General features: G+C 33.4%; 1 protein-coding gene across 2 annotated transcripts; it reads right to left on the bottom strand.

The window, feature by feature from the left end:
• Positions 1–14908: 14908 nt before the first annotated feature.
• LOC145029421 (E3 ubiquitin protein ligase RIN2-like) lies at positions 14909–17722 on the bottom strand. Of its 2 annotated transcripts, none has more exons than XM_078977961.1 (8): positions 17497–17721; positions 16583–16749; positions 16373–16459; positions 16070–16212; positions 15873–15975; positions 15604–15706; positions 15317–15480; positions 14909–15144 (listed from the first exon to the last, which is right to left on the bottom strand). In XM_078977961.1, the coding sequence occupies exons 2-8, from the start codon at positions 16733–16735 to the stop codon at positions 15097–15099; spliced, it is 801 nt and encodes a 266-aa protein (XP_078834087.1). In that variant the 5' UTR covers positions 16736–16749; positions 17497–17721; the 3' UTR covers positions 14909–15096. The 2 variants fall into 2 exon arrangements, with proteins under 2 accessions (XP_078834087.1, XP_078834088.1); XM_078977962.1 differs by having other exon boundaries at positions 15109–15229; positions 17497–17722.
• Positions 17723–22878: the final 5156 nt, after the last annotated feature.

Raw genomic sequence — 22878 nt, 5'->3', positions numbered from 1 at the left:
ATATTGGGCACATTTTGAGGGAAAATAAAGAGGAGAAGGGTTTGAAAGACAAGCAAAAGCTGAATAATTTGCCATTTCTTCTTCTTATTCTTGCTTTCATCTTTTGTCCTTACCAACTTCTTTTAGCATAACTTCCTCTTTCTGTCGATTGCTTCAGGGGTTGGGATGGAGGTATGTGTCAACCACTTATAGTTTCTACTCAATTATTAGACGGAAAATGACATAGAAGATTGTAAGTTTAGCATAGATATATGGATTATAGGGCAAATGATATATTACTACTCAAGTATTCTACTCTCAATGGTTAAAGCAAGAGGCTTTGCAATTGCATTTTTTTTTTGTACTCTTTTTGCAGGTTTATTTGATAAAACTAAAAATTTCAGGCAAACATAAGGGAATCAGGGAAAAAAAAAATTAAAAAAGAATGTTTATGTGAAACGCAAGGGCTTTAATAAACCATACATATGCAAAAAGATAAAATTAAAAGAAAAAAAGTTGCAAACCTCCGGTTTTAATAAACCCAAAATACGAAAAAAAAAAATCCATACATTTCTACAAAACTTAAAGCTTTTATGTCATTTACCCATTATTATATATATTGTTATTTGATTTATATATTATTTGTATTGCCTTATATATTATTATTTGCATTATTGTATATACTGTTATTAGATTTATATATTATTTGTATTGCCTTATATATTATTATATGCATTATTATATATATATATATATATATATATATATATATATATATATATATATATATATATATATATATATATATATATATATTGTTATTTGATTTATATATTTTTGTAATAAACTAAAGAATATAAGTCAGTAAAAAGAAATGTCCATGACAGCAGACAAGACAGGTTTATTGTTTGATGGGATGGATGTCATAGCCAAAAAATAATTCGAGGATTCTAGCATTTTCATTCATTTTAATTTTTTACTGTTGGATGAATCATCTTGATTTTATTCGTCACCGATTGGAGACCTCAATTTGAACTTCCAGACGTCTACTCTTTAGTTATTAGTTTAAATCGGTGATTTTGATCAAATATGGACCATTGTGGTTTTCTTGTGGTAGTACTTTAAACTGGTCTTACAAAATACGGATATAAGCATGGTGTTGGTTAGGTGTTGTGATTTTGTCTTAAAGTGGCTTTAATTATAATATAAAAACTACACATTTTAGATCACGCTTGAACCTTTGAGATGTTTTAGTAGATCGATTTAACGGAGCTAAGGACCAAATATGTATAACAAATTACGCTTTGAGAAGTATCTGCGAAATAAAAGAAATATCCGGGTAGAAATGATAACTTTACATGCTAGAAGAGAGGTGGAAAGTTGCAATTTACTCTTACTATGATCATAAAATTAAACAAAACCCACGAGTAGAGATGAGGAAAGGCGTATACTAATAAGTAGATTGCGTCTACCTATATAGATATACTATGTTCGATGTGAACCCTTGGGCGGGAATATTTCTCCGATCTTCACACATACGAGGATCGATCAGAAAGAGAAATTTGGGCAATTGCTGTGTCCTTTTCTTTGCCATCATCATTGCCAGCGGCGGATGTGTGTGGTGCCCGGGGGGTCCCGGGCCACTACTCCGCTTCGGTCCCTTAGGATAAACAAAAAAAATTCTATCAGGTGCATCAGCTTCAAATTCATTCAGGTGACACTATATTTCCGAAAATTCGAGGTCCAAAAAATAAAAAGTGTAAAAAATCTAATCTAATAAAATAAAGAAAATTAGTCTAACAACCCAAATGCATTATGAGTTTGTGGCCCAAGTTGCTTGTTAAATTTTTAACCTAATTTAGAATTAGCCCAATATCCCAAATTTCTATTAGGTCCATCAACATTTGATAGTCAAAGAAAAGAAGCTGGAGTGCTGGACACGATCAACTACTGAAAAGAAAAAAAATCGGCACTTATTCTTCTGTGAAGGCTGTCGATGCGAAAAAAAAATCGGTTGCTTCCTTTCAATCGATTACAACCATTCAACCAAGTTAGCAAGGCATAAGTATTTCGATTTTGCTAGGTTTGATTTGGCTTGGCACTCCTTTCAATCCTACAAACATAATGAAACAAGTAGTATTGATAATTTTAGGTTTATGAAATTAGTCAAATTAGTTGCTTTTTTATTGAAATTTCTTAATGTTCAGGTGAAATTAGTAGTTGTTAATCTTGAAATCACTTGTTTATTTAGAAATTAGTAGTTGTTAACCTTGAAATTACTTGGATGGCTTATTTGTTTGATATTGAATTGTTAGGATAAAATTGGGTCAATTTTTTTGGAAGAACAGATATCAATAAATCAAGTGTTGGAGAATCCTAAAAAAAACCATGCTCAAATGATTTAAGTTTTAAAGAATCCTCTAAAAGATCATGTCCTTCTAATCAATCATTCCCTTTGGTTTCTAATGTAAATCCACAACCTACAACTACTCCAATTACAAATGTTGAATTGAAAGATCTTCAAAAAGACTCGGGTGTTAGACCAAAAATTACAACTTACCATATATTATCACGCTTTACATAATGATGACCGGTTCACTAGTTTGCAAGGAATTTCCAACCTTTCTCGTTTGATGGTGGAAACGGAGAAACATCGGTCTTATCCTATGGTTTATAGGTAGTTGAAGTTGGTTTTGATTTTACCCGTTGCAACCGCAACAGTCGAAAGACGTTTTTCAGCGATGAAGTTTTAGAAGACGGATTTGCATAACAAAATAGGTGATGTTTTTTGAACGATGCCATGATTTCTTATGTTGAAAAAGAAGCACTTATGAAAGTGAAGATCAAAGATGTAGTGGTTCGGTTTCAAAAAATGTGTACCCGTAGATGTCAAACTTAAATATTAAGATGTAATGGATCGGTTTGATATACTAGTACTTTTTTATGTTATTATATTCAGATGAAAAAAATTGTGCCACTGCTATGATAACTTTTTGCGTCCGCTACTGATCATTGCAAACTTGTTTTGGCATGGTTTCCAATTTATGGGGTTGCTTATGGGATTATCCTTCAACCTTTTATAGTATCTATTATATATATATATATATATATATATATATATATATATATATATATATATATATATATATATATATATATATATATATATATATATATATATATATATATATATATATGGAAAAAAGAGAATATATGGCTATTAGCACTACAAAAAATATATCATTTAGTGGCACACAAAAAATGCCACTAAAAGCCCAAAAAAATGTCACTAATGGGTTCTCAAAGATTCAGCGGCACACTTAATAAATGCCACTAGAAACGCTCCCACTAAAAGCTTTTAGTGACACTTTTTGCTTTTGTTGCTGCACTTTATAGGCTTTCAGTGACACTTTTTTATTTGTCACAGTAAAACAAATTTCTTTTACGGCACATATTTTGTACCACTAAATCTGATTTGATTTAATAGTTTATGTTACTTTTTGTGGCATATATTTTGTGCCATTAAAAGTTTATGTGATTTAAAAAGATATATACTACTTTTAGTTACATATTTTAAGATTTTAGTGACATTTTTATTTGCCACAATACAATTTCATCTATAATATAAAATAAAATGAATAATTAAACTGTAACACATTGAAAATAAGCAAAATTTCATTGTTTTTCATCAATATTTCTTTAACTTTTTTAATCGAATATCTAGGTAAATATCAAATATGTTTAAGTACAAAGACATGATAGGTTGAATAAATTGTGTTATCTCATACTCTAGAATCAATGCTAGCAATTCCCTGTTCAAAAACAAACAAAAATAATCCAGAATCCAGTGAAATAATACTTAGTTTAGAAAATAAATAATATAACACTCAACACAAATTTGATCTATTATAAGACTTGAATCACATACAATTAATATTAAAAACCCACCAAAAGTATACTACGATCCAGATCATCCGACTTATCCATTGCAAGTGTTTCAAGGACCACGCATGCTAACAAGATGAAGCTTAAATTTGGACAATCCAACAATGCAAACGGGGAAATATTGGAAAATAAAAAAACTGGGTTATGAAAGTTACCTGACTCAAGGTTTGATTTCAACAAATTCACTTATTTTCTTCAAGTTTGTTGTCTCTTTATTTTCCTATATAATGAACAAAAAAGGGAGCTCATATTAATTTGTTCAAACTCAAATCCCTTCAACGTATCAAGTCAAAAAGAAAAAAGTCATATAATAGGCCCAATATGTAATGTATTTGTGTATATTTCATATTTGATATATTAACTAAATGTAATTGAAAAAATAAACAAATGAATTCACACCTCGATGACATATAAGGAATAATTAATAAGTTCATGATCATGGGCCCACAACTTCTTAAAATACAGAAGTGAATCCGGGTAGCATTTAACTATCAAGCCTTACAAAATTATGTAAATAAAATAAAAAGGACTCTGTTTATGCAAGGAAAATGCTATGATAGAATGATGTAATCTTTCCATTTTATTACCTTTGAATCCATAAGCCAAACTTTTTTGCAGATCTCTTTTAATGGAGCACTTACCTGCATGATTGTACAAAACATCCATTAGATAACCTCTTAATTTATATTTCATCTTTTCTAAGGTGTCGATGTATGCTTTTATATGGGGTTGTTTGAATACATATATGTTTTCTAATATATTTTAATATCTCAAGAGTCAAGAGCTATACGTTCATAAATTCTTGTGCCATCCTGCATAAGAGAAAAGTTGAACATAAAAACCAAAAGAAAAGGAAAAATAGAAATTAAACAAACTAAACACTTGGAATCTAAATCATCAACCTCTGCAACTTCAAGGAATAGATATTTATGGTCACATGGCGGTTGACAATACTCTATACAAGTACCTGTTGAATTATACAAATACAAACACAAGCTGAAATTCAGATTCAAATTGCATGAAATGAAAAACAGATAATGAAGGAGATGAAGAAACCAGGGACTAACTCCATGAGAATATTATAGTACTCGTCATCCAAAGAGGAGCATCAAATCCACGTATTTTGTCGCCATTAACGCTCTATGCACCATAATCTAATTTGTAGACTAAATAAAACAATCTAGCACTCAAATCGGCGATAATCGGCTAATGAGTGATTACAGAATACGAATTTCAATTTTCTATTTTGGATTTTCGGTAGAACAAACCTTGTATCGTTCATCTCTCGTCCTAGGGGAGATCCTTCCAGAGCAGTTTTGAGGGCTTCTACCGGCTTGTACCCAATCAAACACAATCATTCGACTATTAGTGCTTTGATAAATTGGGGAAAGTGGAAATTTGTCTTGAAAATTAGGGCTTTAGTGTACTTACTGTTTGAGTAAACTCTCAATCTAGTGATAATTGTGTTCGATCCTCATGATGATGGCTTCTACGTTTTCTGCTTCCACATGCTCCCACGGAAACTCGAAATCAAAAATAGAAATACAGAGTGAATGCCTTGGAGCATGATTTTATCAAACTCGAGAATTGAACTTTGGCAATGGTACGTATTACCAGTGGCGGAAGTGGCAAGTCGATTTCTACAACACAACACCGATGGAGCAACCCTAATCGACGTTTGCTCTTTCGCTTTTGTTTTCGTTGTGTTGTTGATTTTGAACGAACAATGCATCGATATAATACAAACGGATTTAAGTACGAGCATTGAAAATAAATTTAGTTAATTAAAATACTCATGTTTTTTTTAGTTTCAAACTTAAAATGCGACATTAATTTACAGTGGATTTTGTCCATCGTAAATCATTTATATTTTATGAAATATTGCATAATTTGTATTGTAGAGTTTTATGTCCGTCATAAACCTGGTGTGCGTTGTTATTATAAGAATCATATATACGGTATTTTTAATTGAAAAAAAAAAGTTTTAGTGGTATTTCAAGTCATTATGCCACTAATAACTATGGAATTCAGTGACACAAAAGATTATGTGCCATTAAATGTATTAATTTTTTAGTGTTATATAATAAGTGCCACTAAAAACCATGATATAGTGACACATTAACCTTATACCACTAAAAATATGTGCCACTGTATGTGATTTTATTTGTAGTGTAGGTATGTAAGCTTAGGTATAGAATATAAAACTCGACGTTGTTTTGTAGGTGAACATTCAAATCCTTAAAATGATTTTACGATTTCCTAGCATATGTTTTCTTTCCTTCTTTCAATCTGCGTATTCACGATCATTCTTTATTGACTAATCATATTCATCACTAACCCTATATGGCTATTAGGTATTTAAGATTGATCCAAGTTAATTTTACTCTTTAATTTTCTTGCAATGATTGTCTTCTTCAATTCGCATCCCGTGTTAAATTCCATGTAGTAATCAGATATTTCCCAGTAATAATCAAGTTGTGTACTGTTTATCTTATTTAAATTAAAATTAACACATTCCTAGTGTGATGTAAATTAAAATTGGTCTAGATAGTAATTAATTTGTTCGGTGTATAATAAAAGAACACAAAAGATAAATCATGTGTACTTGTGCGATGTGGCTAGTAGTATAATAACATTAGCCATGATTGTTTATTATGCTCAAAGCCCAATAAATTACTCTGTTTGGCAGCTTTATGATTTTATATTTTCTAGCTATAAAAAAATATTTAAAAATCTAAATTCTTGTGTTTATACGTACTATAGATCATTCAATATAAACACATATCAACTTTAGAATGCTAGAAAATAAATGATGTCCATGTAAATCTGGATCATGATGGAGAAGAAAGTATCATCGGAAAGGTTTTCAATACACCTCATAATCAATATGCTTTTTTACATGGATTTGGTATAAAAATTCATTGGGCCTTTAAAAACAAGACGAGAAATGAGCCATACTGTAAAATGTACATTTGTAATAAACAAGGCTTTAAAAGATTGAAGTCCAATAGTTCTGGGGTTATAAAGACACAAAGTAGAAATTTAAGGACCGGATGCCAAACAATGCTTCGAATTTCAAAAGGAAAAGATGGGATATGGTTTGTTGACATGTTTAATGATACCCATAATCATAAGTTAAGTGTTACACCTACAAAAGTAATGAAGCATCTTTCTTATGAGAAGCTCCATCGTTCATTGACATGTAAATCTCTTATGGTGGAACTTGGTCAATCAGGATTAAAGCTTTCTCAAATAAAAAAGGTTGTTAATGCAATGAAAACTCCACAGGATCTTGATATTACTTCGAAGTAATGCGTGGATATATTATCTAAGCAATGAAGACAATACAAAAGTAAAGATTTTTATGGGTTTATCAAACATTTCCAAGATAAAAGCATTAGTAGATGTTAACTAGTATTTTGTTGTGAATTTATTTGAGGACGGGCCTTCTCGAAATATTTTTTGGGCCGATGGAAGATCAAGGGATGCCTATACTAAATTCAGAGATGTTGCTGTCTTTGATGTTACATACATGAAAAACAATTATAAGATGCCATTTTCTCCACTTGTTGGGGTGAACCATCATGGTCAAACCATACTGTTTGGTGGTGCATTGCTAGAAAATGAAAAGGAAGAAACTTTTTGGTGGTTATTTGAGCATTTTTTAAAGTGCATGTTCAACAAGCACCCATCTGCAATGATAACCGGTCAAGATAAAGCTATAGGTAATGCAATAATAAAAGTGTTTCGAAACACTCATTGCTACTGTGCATGGAATATTAAGAAGTATGAGTTTGAACATCTCCGACCGCTTGTACCCCATTATAGTGATTTTTAGGAATCTTATAAACGGTGGGTAAAAAGTGATAAAGTTAAAGAATTTGAAACAAAGTGGGAAGTTATGCATGGTAAATATAACCTTGAAAATTTTTGTTGGATCATAACCAATGAAAACATTAGGTTAAAGCCTACTTAAATGATGTATTTTTTGCTGGCATGACAACCAATGGATGAAGCGAGAGCATTCATTCATTTTTTGATGGATTTGTAAATTCCAATACAATGTTGAATGAATTTGTAGTTTAATATGATACAACAATTAAATCTCGAAGAGCCGTTGAAGAAGATGAAGACTTTAAGACCGTGAACTCGAAGCCAATTCTATCTTCTGTTCATCCAATAGAAGCAAAAGCAGGTGAATGTTATACCAAAAAGATTTTTGAGATTAAAAAAAAAAAGAATGGGTAGAAGCTACACAAAATTTAACTCATGAGACTTTAAGCAAATCTACATAAGAAATCAAATATATAGTTGGCCAAGTGGATATTGATAAAGTGCATTGGAGATTTGTTAGTTATCGTTTCACGAATCAAGTGAATGTTAGATGTTCGTGTACTAAGTTTGAAACATATGGCATATTATGCAAACATAGTCTATACATGATCAAGAAAAGAGATTTTCAAACTCTTCCTGGCCATTATATTTTACCTATGTGTAGACAATTGATGCAAGGTTTAGGGTGGGTAGTCATAGTGTCAGAATGCATGAGATCAATACCGAAAAGGAAGCTAGTGCATTAACCCTATGGTATGTCCGTGAAAACTGTCATAAAGCAATCAAACATGCAAAAGATTCCCCTTCAAAGATAAAATAATTCAACAATTTAGTGGTAAAGTTTTTAGAAGATGAAATTATTCAGAAAAAGTCATATGGACCTCAAAACACATATCAGTATTCTTGTGTAGGAATTTCCCAGTTAGACATTATGCCTCATATATCTATTCAAGATCATGTTGCTCTTAGTAATATGAAAGAGCGTCCTAAAAATGCAAACATGATTAAGTCTTCTTTGGAGCTGGCAAAGAAAAAAAGAACTTGTTCTCACTGCCAGGGTCTGGGTCATTATGCAACTGGTTGTCCAAGCAAAAAGGTAATTTTTTTAAGCTTCATGATTTTTGTAGTCTAATGCTCACATTTTATTTTTCTTTATGGTATAGGTAGAGGAGACTTTACAAGAGAAACATTGAAGCTATTTTTTTTGAAGTTATTTTAGGGGTGATAAAGAATAAGAGAACTAGCTGAATATATTTTTTTTTTGATTATTTGATTTATATAAATCAATGAAATTGGTTATTTGAGAGTTTGCGTTCCTATAATAAAATAACAAATTTGGTTATTTGATACTTAGAGTTTTCTTGGGTCACAATGTACTTTATACTATTCATTTGAATGGGTGATTTAGTATCATGAACTCTCATTTCCTATTGGTTTTTACTATTTAATAATTATTTCATGTTTGTGCAATAAGATCCAATCACCATTCTTTGATTTTCTTATTATAAAATATTTTATGCACCAATTGTACCTTCTTTTATACAATGCACTAATGAAACAACGTGTAAGTACAATGCAATAATAGAAAGAAATAGGAAGTAGGTTGCTTGCCCGCAAAAATAAGAGTCGGTTAGACACACAAGCATAACACCAAGTTTACGCTTGCCCATAAAAACAAGAGCATAACCAAATCGCACAACCCACACTATCAATAATTGTTAACAAGTTGGGAATGTAACACGCTGTGCTCCTGGATACAAGCTTCATACCTCGCCTGGACGAGCGTCGCTTGATTTTCTAAAGATGTTACCTTAGTCGTGACATCCCGGTAACTAATTGATAAGTTAGCATACATATCCCCAAATTTCACTAACATCTCATCGCTTGCAAGCTTCATGACTTCGGAAACACGTACATTCACCTCCGCAACCAAAAAATTGGAAATCACACCCGAGTACGGTGGAGATAATTTTTTCTGCACGAGCTATAAAATGACATGCTTTATTCAACTCTTCCTCAAACAACACAGAAGAAGGATACCCACGTACGCCGTTGGGAAAACGGTGTTAACAGAGGAAAGTAATCACAAACAACGCATAATATGTGACTCATACCAATCAATTTACAGACCAATTGGTTTGGGGGCCACATTACAAATGGACAAGGGAGAGATGCATCGAGGGCCTACATGGGAAAATCTCATGGAGGAAGTGCTCAAATTGATTAAACGAAAGAACCCGCCTACGTTTTCGACTAGAGGAAGAACCTACAGGGGACACAACTCCTGCGAAGCTAGATGAGCCGACCTATGCAAAACCAATCACATGGCAAGATGTATCCAACAGCTGCTCGATAGAATAAGTATTTTGCCCAAAACCCGGGAGGGCAAGAAGGGACTCGGGTGTCACAGTCATCTGGTCCACATTTTGGTTAGGAACCATGTCATCCACCATAATGGACGCGGGTGGATTGTCACCAGCCAAATAAGTCGTTCGTTGGAAAGAGAATTTACTCCAATCAACAATAATAAATTAGCATAGAGAAAATACCCAAAGGTAGCATTTATATCAGGAGATTACCCACAACCAGGGAAAGAAAAGACAAAGGATCGAATGCTAAATCTAGTAAAAGGCTAGAAAAACCTGCATGACATGCATATAACACTTGTAGTTGATAGCGGACTTTCCAGAACGGGCTCATTTGACACAGATCAAGTACAACTTCTAGCATAAATTCCCTCTTTACATAGAAATGCGAACTTAAAGGAATAAATCCAAGAAGTGTCATCACCAAGTGAAACATAACATGGGGAAAATTGCACACACAAGCTATGTATGTTAACCCAATAGAACCTACTTTTCTAGTTCCCATTCGAACAACCCAAATATGGAGACAGAGGAAAGTGACAACTACTAAAAGAAAACCAGTCACCATACTTCTTCAAGCGATAAAAATAACGAAACAAGGAGACATGAAGTGGTATCTTATGAGAAACATAAAACACTTCGAAAGTAACAATATTGGACGCCGCATTCGGACATAGTTGGACAAGATGAAGTTTGTAAAAATAGAGAACCTTTAAGATAATGCGAGACGGGGGTAACCACAATCCACACACAAGATGTCGAAGATAAAATCCAACCTTACAGGGCGGGGCATCAAGAATAGAAGAAGACGAAGACGGAACCTGGAATCCAAGCATAAGAGAAAGATGATATTCATCACAATACCCCTCCAGCATGCAACAGTCCACTTCAAACGCCATTATAGACATGTCATCACCCATACCAATCACAGTAAAGGCAAATTCAAAAGGAAAGCTTGTAAGGAAGTTTCTACAAGAATAATCAGGATTACTTGATAAATAATCAGCAAGACTGATTAAAGCATTTAATACATACAATCTAATCAAAGCAAGCAAGATGATGTGCGACGACGCAAGCATTTAATGTGCAACATGCAAAGGAGTTTACAATCCCCAATATGGATTTAAAATTCTGAATGACAAAAATATTTCGACAATATTCTTTCTCCCTTCAGAATGGGGGGATTAATGGTGTACCAGGCCGGTAGTCCGGGGAAACCCACTATCGGATCAGTACTTACCAGGTCGACTTTACAAGCATTTCCACCTATTTCAGGAAAATATGTATCCGAATATATCGTACGCAAGCATCAGAATCGTATCCTTAAAAATATGCCAAACAATACACATCAAATAAAGTAAGCAAGGAAAGGACACGAAGAGCGACTGCTCACAGACTGAGTGGAGGACAGGTCTAAAGAGTGGGCTTACTAACCACAGATAACCTATAAATACCCCCAGGAGACATGCTAACAAGGTAAGGAAAAACACATACTCCTTGACAAAAAAGCAATACCAAAATATCGCATTCTAACTTAGGCATCGGAGAGCTATGTCGGGGTCCAACCCTCAGTATGGTTGTCTGACTTAGTTTTTGTTGTTCTTATATAGAGTGAATTCCCGGACGCCTATAAGACGGAAACCTCTTGTAACATCCCAAAAATACAGTCTAAAAATTTCGTTTTAATTTAATAATAAAACCATAGTCATCGAACATCATATAAAAATCATAAACAGTGTATCTCAAAATATCATAACAATTGTCAAAATATCATAGTATAAATATCTCAGGCTGAACAGATGATGTGTGCACTACAACCTTCCCGAGCTCCTCTTTTGAAAACTCAGTACTTGAAACCAAAACCGAATATGTAAGCATTAAGCTTAGTGAGCTCCCCCAAACTACCACATACCATACAATAATATATAAAGCAAATACTGGGCCTTGCCCACTGCATCGAACCGAAGTCCGGACTAACTAGGGCCTCGCCCACTGCATCGGATCAAAGTCCGGAATAACTAGGGCCTTGCCCGCTGCATCGGACCGAAGTCCGGACTAACTAGGGCCTCGCCTATTGCATCAGACCGAAGTCCGGACTAATTAGGGCCTCTCCCCCTGCATCAGACCGAAGTCCGGAATAACTAGGGCCTTGCCCGCTGCATCGGACCGAAGTCCGGAATAAACTGAACATAGCATAAACATGATCGTAACATATAACATAATCACATAAACAAATCGGCTGGCAGCGGCGGCAGCAGCTTCACTCGTTTAACTCCTCACAGCCCCATCGCCAAAACCTTGACTCATTGAACTCTCTCTTTCTTTCTCCAATAGAACACACGGTAGAAGTCCGGTGGTGCTAGGCGGTCAGAAACGAACGAGGTGGATGGTGGCGCCGGAGTGGGAAGGAAGAGTGGGGCGACTGCATGAGGCACACCCGACTCCCTCCAAACTTCTGCCCATTTTTACGAGTTCAGCCCCTCCTTCGTTAAATCTTTTTAACTTTGATCAAATATTTACTCTTTTTCCCATGAGCCTCTAAAATCTCTTCAAAAGAAGTCCCATTAATTACCATTTAGTCTCTGCCTTCATAAAAAATTATAAAATGAGTCCGGAACTAACACTTTTAACCCCCAACTTCTAAAATTCTTCACAATTTAGTCCGGGACTTACATTTATTAATTTATTTAAATAAACAAGGCGTTACAACTCTCCCCTACTAAAATTTCATTTCGTCCTCAAAATCATTTCTTACCATTCCTTATACCCCCAACCACTATAGTGAGATGGTTGCCATCCTGGGCACACCATAGTCTTCTCATGGTAGCCATGACCTAATCCTTGCAAAGCCTTAAATTCCACTGGTGAACAGATTCCTCACAACAGTCTACATTTACTCTGTCTGATATCTGTTGTCTCGAGATGATCTGATTCCCCGACAGACCTCTCATACTGAATCATTATCGATGAAACCAACCTGCTTATCTCTCTACTGGCTACTCAACTCCTGCGAGCTCGAAATTCCTACTACAACAGGTTCACAAACCTAATTATCCCTGTAGATCACTTATACTTGGCCATCACTTAGCAATTTCCACTGCAAGTGACTTAGGGGTTGTTTGTTTGGCCTCTTAATGATCCCATAAAGAGGTTAGCTTTGAATCGTTCAGATTCAGAGCGTTTGGTTGGAGTTTTTTTTAACCTCTTAATCGGTCAGATATAAAAGAAATGGGTCTTGATCGGTCAGAGTTGTTGAGAAGTCTAGATGAAAAAATTTCCAAATAATAGCCCTAAAAAACGTCCGCCTCTCTTTTTTTCTTCCCCTTGTTCTCCCATCGTGCAACATTCTCTTTTCCAGCCGATTCTAACCTTGCCATCGGACCCCTGACAGCCCGCTCCACCTCCGCCGCCTCCCACTTCACTGGTAAGTTTTCTAATCTGTCTTGTTATGGTCGTTTTTTTAGGCATCCTTCTGGTCGATTTTTCTGTGTTCTTGTGTTTAGATGATCATTTTTGTGAAATCGATTTTCTCAATCCCTAAAACATGTTCTTGTGTTTGGCTGATCAATTTTTTGAAATTGATTTTTTCTTGTGTTTGGTTGATCAATTTTTGTGAAATCCATTATTGTGAAATCATTTTTTATGTTGCTCAATATTGTATGAAATTGGTTTGATGTTCATCAAATAACAATGAACTGATCGAATAAGTTAATAGGTATACGTGGATCGATGCTTGGATCCATATCTCTCCTTCAAATTTAAGAGTTTATTGTCAAATGTATGTTAAAGATTTGAAGATTGAAGTTAATTATGGATGACTTTTACCCATTATCAAATTGTGAACCATTTCCTATTTAATGAGTTTATTGTCTTTTACTTGTTGAATCAACTGGATTCATATGTGATTTGTATACTTGTAATATTTAGGTTTGGTTTCTTACTTGTGTTTGGTTCACAATCTGAAAATATATGTTCACTTTTCTTCTAACAACACTTTTTTTTATTACTTTTGATTCTCAACTTTTGTAGGGAGCAATGCCACTGGAAGTAAACAATAGCAACAAAGATCGTGATGAGTTATCTTAGAATCGCAATCAACTTGTTTCAATCGAAACCCGACAATCAAATTTGTTTCAACCGATTTATTGCAAGATATTTTTATAAAATCTATTATACTATGATCTAAGGATCTATATATGACATATTTGGATGTTGTATGATATATAATTTGAATGTTGTATGGAGTTTATTTTGTATGCAAAAAATAGTTTATAGGGTTAAAATGGTCATTTTTCTTGATAAGAGGCAGTCGTTCAGATACCTAACCAAACATTAGTTTATCGTTAAGATACAGGTTCATAAAGAGCCTCTGTATTATCCAGACATCTATATCATTCAGATATGAATCTTCCAGATGCTACCAAACAGCCCCTTAATCTTTCTAATGTCTATAATCAATTTGAAATAATATGCTTTTTCCAACGTAACATTTTTGATGGATACCTTTCTCATCATACATTTGTTGGTGGTCCGTTTCAAGATTCCAGAACAATATCTGTAGGCACTTGGAGAAAGTAACTAAGGCATCAACGTACTCTTGTCATTGATTTGTTGAAGCAACAGGGTATTCGATCGGTTTATATTTTATAACACTAGTTTTAGACATAACTTTTAAGGTAATGATTGTTTTGTTTTTGTGGGTAAAGCTAGATGGTTGTTTGTTGTGTTGCTTATAATTTGTACATACCGAAGTCTTAGAATCTATTTCTGTAAAAAGTGACGGAAATGCAACTATTTGCTTGTGGGCATAAATTCTTGAAGTTTTCATGTTCAAACATGACCTAGCTACAAAATATAATATATTATAAGGGTCCTATACATATCATTCTATTTCGAAAATCTAATCCAATCATGCATAAATAATCACTTCATATTGCATCAAAGGTTCCTTCAGCGCACCATTCTAATTTAGCTAGACAATAAACTCCCGTATACGCATCAGAAGTGCTCTTAACACGTCCTGCATATATATACGACATACATTCCTTAATTTAAGCAAAAGCATGCAGCTTGCTTTATATTTTTTACTTTGGGAGGGAGGGGTGCTGAAAAGGGAGAGGATAATCACTCAAGATAAATTGTTGGACAGAAGACAATAGAATTAGAACATATAAAAACAATTAACAACTTACTTGTATAGGTAGCGTAAGCAGTGAATCAACAAGAGGAAATGTCATGTCATCAAAAACTAGAAACCATATATGCATATAATGACCGAGAGACATGACCAAACTCATAATGTCTAGGAAAAATCCCACATCCCGTAATATAATACGCTTCCGTTCCCATAGTAAACCTGCCCATATATAAGAGTCATATAGATAGATATATGCATGTCTAGAATAATTAAAACAAGCAAAACAAGATGCTGGAAAAAAAAAAATAGATCGAATATAATAAATCATAGATCGAGTCTTGCCTGCTGCCATATCCAAAACCTTTAATATTTTGGAATTTGTGGTGTTGCGTGGTGAGTGATGAAGCCATATATCAATCAGTTGAAATCCATGAAACAAAATGGCCTAAATTAAGCAACGTATATTAGATTAAAAAAAAAAAGTCATGGGTCAACCTCCAGCCATGTTATGAAAGTCAAATAAGATATAAAAGAAAACAAAGTTTCATAAATTAATTAATGCGGATGGAATTAAAATACGTACACAGGTTGGTGTAGTACATTGTACGTACCTGTAGTGTTTCGAAAGCGATACTTAGAGGCTCAAAGAATAACAGCCAAAACAGAGGCGATGGGAGTATTGTTATGTGACTGATTGAATATATCCTACAAGTACTGTAAAGAAAGAATCTAGTAGACAGAAATTATAATATCTATAAATTAATCCATGAAATAAAGAATTTCGAAGCATTATTATATACGTACGTACCCGAGTGCAAGGAGAGTGAGATACATGAAGAAAATAGAATATATAAGAAAAACACAACGTATTCTAGAGTAATCAGTCCAGTCAATTTCAGAACGCGACGCATTCAGCCGTTCAAGGCGACCCCTTGTTATGGCTTGCAGCGTCTGTATAGTAGAAATAGAAATATATTCAAAAATAATATCCATCATAATTAAATTTTCCATTTGTTAATTGTCACCGGACCCGGTCCCACAGATATAAATATATATATGTTCCAATTAAAAAAACCAGCATAGATAAGTAACTCGTAAATGATAATAATACCTTGCTGGTGCATAGTAAGACCAACCATTTTGACCAGAGTTCTGCTTGATTTAGTGTTAGTGGGACTACAAACAGAAGAAATCCTCCCTGTATATATGTAGAGACTATAATCACCACTCACAATGCAGATATGCAGTGCATGATGAGAATACTTAAGCTACTTAAGTATTCACAAGACACCAGTGAGTGAGTGGCTGGTTAATTACGTACCTTGTAGATTAGATACTTTAGTAGTCGCCCCCACAATTCCTCAGCTTCAGTTTCAGGTAGCTCGATAAACGTTATAATTATGTTCACCAAAATTCCATCCATCAGTAATAAACATGGGGAAATTAAGTTGATAAGATACGATATCATCTCCATCTCCTGCCTGCTGCCTGTATTATCAGAATTAAATTAATACCACATTGGCACATTAATTAATTATTAATTAACGGATATAGTAAGTATATGGCAACAATGAACCATTCACACTTTTATCAAATATCATGCATGCGTTATCATTTGATTATATTCTGATGATCTCTATCACATGATGATTACAAAATTAAAAATCCAGCCATTTTTGTCACTTCATCCTCTTAATTCGTATTCTTTTATGGAAACTCCTAAACTCAATTATCAAAAATCAAATTAAAACCCGAAAAATTAAATCTAAACAAGATCCAAATCAGACCCATCATAAAACTAAAAACTTTTAGTTTGCTATTCAGTATCATTTAATTTTATATTTTTCTGATTTTTTTTGGTTAGGACTTAGGAGATCGTTTTTTTTAAGGTTTGATGTGGGAAGTTGGTCATTTTTCGAAGATTTAACGGAGGGTTTTTAGCGCAGTCCAACTGGGGACCAAAGATGCAAAGAAGTTACACTCTGGGTAACAATTGTCCGCAAAAGAGAAAATGTGGATGGAAATCATAATTTTACATGCCAAGGGAGAAAAGCTGTAATTTACTCTGAACAAATATTAAACTGAAAACACTGAAAGGAAGAACTTCAAAGTTCAAACCATAAAACCCTTTCTCTTCTACAAATACTTCGAGTAGAAAAGAGGAAACAAAAACAGGTGGTTGCATCTGGATCCCACTGTATAAAATGTCGATGAAATCAGGTAAAGAAAATTTACCGAAACTTTCTTGATCCAAGATGAAGATGTCACGTCTCCGGCAGAAATTCTCCAATCTTGGCCTGGCTCACACACACACACACGAAGATCAAAGAGAGAATATTGGGGAGAAACAAAGAGGAAAACAGTATAAAAGAAAAAGTAAAAGCTGAATAATTTGCCATTTCTTCTTCATGTTCTTGCTGTGTGCTTTTTGTCCTTACCAGCTTCTTTTGGCATAATATCATCTTCATTGACACTTCTTCAGGGTTTATGGTTCAACCAGTTATAGTTTCTTCTCAATTATTATATGTATTGTTATTGTTATTTAATTCTCTTATTTTTAACACCTTCAAAACTAAAGTATATAAGTCAACCAACGTAGAGAAGATAGGTATAATATATGTATTATTTGTTGGTATGTTGTTCTTGCAATCCTTTCGAATTTAAATAAAAAAAATGTGAAATTGTATACTAATCTATGAAAACGTGCATCAATCTTTATGAGTCGTTAATGGAGCGTGTGTGGTTAACCGGTACACTAATCTGGAACTATAAAGTTGTTATGATGGCACAACTCGAAAATTATCATTAATTAATGGAGTATGTGTGGTTTACCGACACATTAAATTTGAGATGATAAAAGACTTTGAGGTTGTCATGCGGGTTTGCATGGTTATTCACATCTTATTTGTAATCATCAACACCTCAGTCACAAATCGACGAGCATAATCCGAGATTAACATATCATTGATTGTTTCAGGGGTTTCATTTTGATTGAAATTTGTGAAATGCTTTACCTACCGAAAATAAATTTGTGATGTGATTACGGTATCCTTTTTCATGTTACGAATCGTATTTATGGATCCTAGTCTTAATTTAAAATTGGATTAATAATTAAGGATAAAATCGACTTAATTAAACATTCTCTTTTAGGTTAGATGGAATCCTTTCCCACCTCCTTACTCACTTTCTAATTATATATTCTCTCTATTCTCTATCGAGAATGGCTCATTTGTTATGGGATCTTCCATAATTTTGATATTGGCAAAGATGTTCATAATGAGAATATCCCTTAAATCAATAATGTGTCTACTTTAATTAAGTTGTTAATATCACAAACATGTAGACTTGTCAAATATGGTTCTCTTGCATCATTATGTTTATGTCTTCGATGTTTCAAAATGATTTTGTGAACATATGAAATGAATTTGCAATTGAGTGAAATGTTTCACAAAAAGTCAATGCAAGAGTGATTTGAAAATCATTAAAAGTTCCTAATTGCATTCGAATTGAAGAAAAGAGCTTTGTATGTAATAAATAAGAGCTAAAATCGAGAGTCTTAATGTTACCTTTGACAAGAATCTTGTTATACATCTTGCACTTGGATCTTTCATTAGTTCTTATGATAATTTCAACTTGATTTATCATGTGAATAATATGAAGAAAACATTGATGAGATTCTTAAAACTAAGAAAATTGGAAAGGAATTAGAATTCTTATCCATTTCCAATTATTGTTTTTGAATATTTGTGGAATGAATAGGAAACGTTCGACCCGTAAGTACAGTGAGAAAAACTCACCTTGCAAACTGAATATAACTAATGAGCCCCGACTCCGAATCTCAGCTCTCTACACGATACCTAATTCCATCAAATGACCAATTTCCATAATAATTCCAAAATACCCTTAAAGTCAAACTTGGTTAAAGTCAAAGTCAAAGGTCAAGATCAACAGTCCATGTTGACCCAACACACCGTGTTTACTAGTAAACACGTTGTGTTCTTCCAACATTCAGATGGTCAAGAAAACCTCACCCAACACATCGTGTTGACTTCCAAACACATCATGTTAGCCTGATACATTCAGCTGTTTTCTTCGATTCCAAGAGCTCCAAAGCTCATATCTAAACCAAAATGTTATTAAGAAGGATAAAGTTTTCAACTTTATCCACTGGGACTACTCAAAGGGTCCAAAACCCAACCATACGTGTAACACTCCTAGTCAGGTATTAATTTTAAACCCTCAAAACGAAACTAATTAGCTAATGGTTCCCTTTGGGTATGTTGGGCATACCTAAGGGTACACTTAGCGTACTAAGATGGAAGGATCACAAAGGAACTGTACGTACACGGGGCGTACACAACAGAGGACCAAAACCCTAATGTGCGGTCTTGCCCCCTATTTAAACACCTCTAAGCCTTTGGACCCAACCTTATTCGCTCCTAGAGCCTCATTTTCGTCCCTCATCGCCTGAGAATCTTTGTGAGAAAGAGTTTGAGCCTAAGGAGTGGGTTTTGTGGTCTTTGTAAAGTTCATTCAAGAAGAAGGAGATCCTAAGCAAGCTTGGAGTGGCTTGGAGTTTCAAGATTCTACACTTAGTTCACCATGCACTCTATATAACTCACAAGAGCCAAAAAAATTCTCTAAGCCTCCCCTCTCCTCAAGTCTTCTAGTAGCTAGGGTTTTGGGTACAAGCCATTAGAGGCATTCAAGCTTTTGGTGCTTGCTTTCCAAGGAACTCAAATGAAGATTTTTGTTGATAAATTGATATATTAATCAAAAGGTATGTAACCCTAATCCTTATTGTAATTTCGATTATATTAGGGCTTCATATGGTTTCTTTATATTCAAAGTTTATAGCTATCAATAGAGAAAACATAGATCATTTCTAGGTTGCATGTGAACTTAAAGGTTTAAGTGTTTTTCCACCACATGAATTTTTTATAACTTAGAAAACCTATCAAAAAACTATAAGTGATTCTTCGAGGTAGTCCTAACCTAGAAAAAATATGTATTTTAACATGAATGTAGATGCAAAACATAAGAAAAAAGGTAGAGAAAGAGAGGTTCCAAAAGCTTATATTGTGTATCCTAACATGTCACAAAAAAGCTCCCTAATTTCATACTTAACTAGTTTCTTAACTAATACTCGATCTTCAGTTGTAGGTAGCTCAACAAAAACTATAACAATGTTGAGTCCAATTCCATTGATAAAAAAAATGTAAATAAGGCAACAGAGACATAAAACTTCATGACCTTCATTGCCTAGTGATCAACGATCGGATCTTAATATAAATGACCTTAATTAGAATATTACATGATTATTAAATCTTATATACGCCATCAAGGAACCACATGTATATACTTTTACCAAATATCGTCATATTTTAACATATTATTTTCTCACGCTCTATAAGGTCTAATTCGTTCGGTACTTCATTAAAGTTTCACTTTGTATGGATAATATTTCATTTTTCATTTACCCATAACGTATTTTTGTCACTTCATACTCTTCGTCTTTGTTAATGAAAACCCTTAGAAAAATTCCTTAATCTCATCCATCTTAAACATCAAATCAACACTAAAAAATTAAAATACAAGTGAAACACAATCTAACATGAAATTAAAAGCTTTTAGGCTTCCTGATTTCAATCATTTAGCTTCTTTTAATTTTGGGATGTGAGAACGACATGTTCAAAAAGTTAGAAACTTCAAAACCATGTGAATGTTGGAGAGCAATTCTTTAATAGTGTGATGAGGCGAGTTAGTCATTTTTCATAGATTTAACAAAGGTTTAGCGTCATCCAAGCTAGTAAGCGAAGGTGAAATGAAATTTAATTTTTGGGGACCATTTTTGTAATAAAATAAACATCTTGATGGAGATCATAACTTCCAGAAGAGCAAAGTTGTAAATAAAAACTACCAAAACCAAGTTACAACTATTGTGGGTAAAAGAGGAAACAAGTATATTGATAAGTTGGTCGATATGCAAATGCAATCATGATGAAATCAAGAAAAGAAAAAATACGCAAAATGTTTTGATCCAAATGAAAATATTAAATGTTGGGTGGTAAGTCATCGATGCCACATACAAATGAATATTATATAGGAAAATTTGATAAACTGTTAGGAGAAGGTATGGAGGAGAACGATATAAAAATAAAGGAAATGCTGAATAATTTGTCATTTCATCATAACCCATGAGACCATAAACAAACCATAATAAAAGAGAGGTTTACTATCTTTATTATTAGGTGAGTATCTTGATTGTGTTGTATTTTGAGTTTGTTGGAGAAACATTGAAGACGAAAGACAAAACAGGAGAAACTCTTGTCCAAATAAACAAGATTTTATTATTAATCACAATAGTAACACGATTTACATCAAATTACAATATATATATATATATATATATATATATATATATATATATATATATATATATATATATATATATATATATATATATATATATATATATATATACACACACACACACAGAGATGGTTGCTTCTTAACCATCACAACCATTCAAGAAAACCATCATAACTCTCTATTAGAACCAATGCAACCCTTAAGAACTGTTGGACCAAGTCACCCTTCAAAGCATCAATTCCTTTCTGTAACTGCCATAACAGTTAACTTAATAAATGTTGTTTCAAAATCTATGGACTAGTTTTCCCTTGCCTAGCCTATATATTTCAATATAGTGTTCATGATTTACTAATTACCTGTTGATACTAGACTTAGACTTTGAGGTTAGCATCGATTGATGTTTCTATTTTTTTTTCTTAACCATGAGGTTTTTCATTTCTTGGATTCTTATTGTACGCATTTTAGTTATTTTATAGGTTAAATCTTTACATTTTGAGGGTGACACGAAGATCTTACATAAAAATTCCAAGTCAACATTCAAAACTCGTAAGGTTGAATCTAGAAAAGAGAGGCATACATATTTCTTTTGTAATATGCCCCCTATGTAATGCCCATCTAGAAAGTGAATAACATATTTCTTTGAAATAGTCCATGACTAAGGATGTTTTGGCACTTACAAACCGGTGGTGGTTTGTCTTCCCATCATCCGTGCAATCCATTAATCACCCGATTGATATCAACTCATTACTCAACTCGGATACAATGCGAAATATCATGTTTGAAGACCTGAAAAATGCAGTAATCAAGGCAATTTGTAGGATTTATAGAACTGATGTTGAACAAAAAACTTAAAAACAATAAGGAATTAGCCACTAAGGTGCAATTTCATGCATTTTTTAGATTAAGAATCATTTTTGTAAAGTTGCCACACTTAATTGGATTGATTGGTGTATTGATTATAATCGGGTGTATGTGTAATTCATGTACCTCTAACTCCTCTTTAGCTTCTTTTGTAATATTCATTTCTTGTTGTTCAAAACAAAACATTCAAAACTCACATTGATGATATGTAGAAGTTACTTAAGTGACGATGTAGAAATAGGTTATTGGATGTGTTGTAATTCAAATATTCCTACATATATTTTAGTTTACTTTCTTTTGTTTTCAATTGTACTTTGTATCAATTTAGAAGTGAAAACTTAATTATTATCTACAATTTACCATTTGGGATAGGAACAATATATG

Source organism: Lactuca saligna, chromosome 2 (genome assembly GCF_052625555.1).
Source record: "Lactuca saligna cultivar CGN05327 chromosome 2, ASM5262555v1, whole genome shotgun sequence".
Lineage (NCBI taxonomy): Eukaryota > Viridiplantae > Streptophyta > Magnoliopsida > Asterales > Asteraceae > Lactuca > Lactuca saligna.
This window is presented reverse-complemented; position numbering and strand designations above follow the sequence as displayed.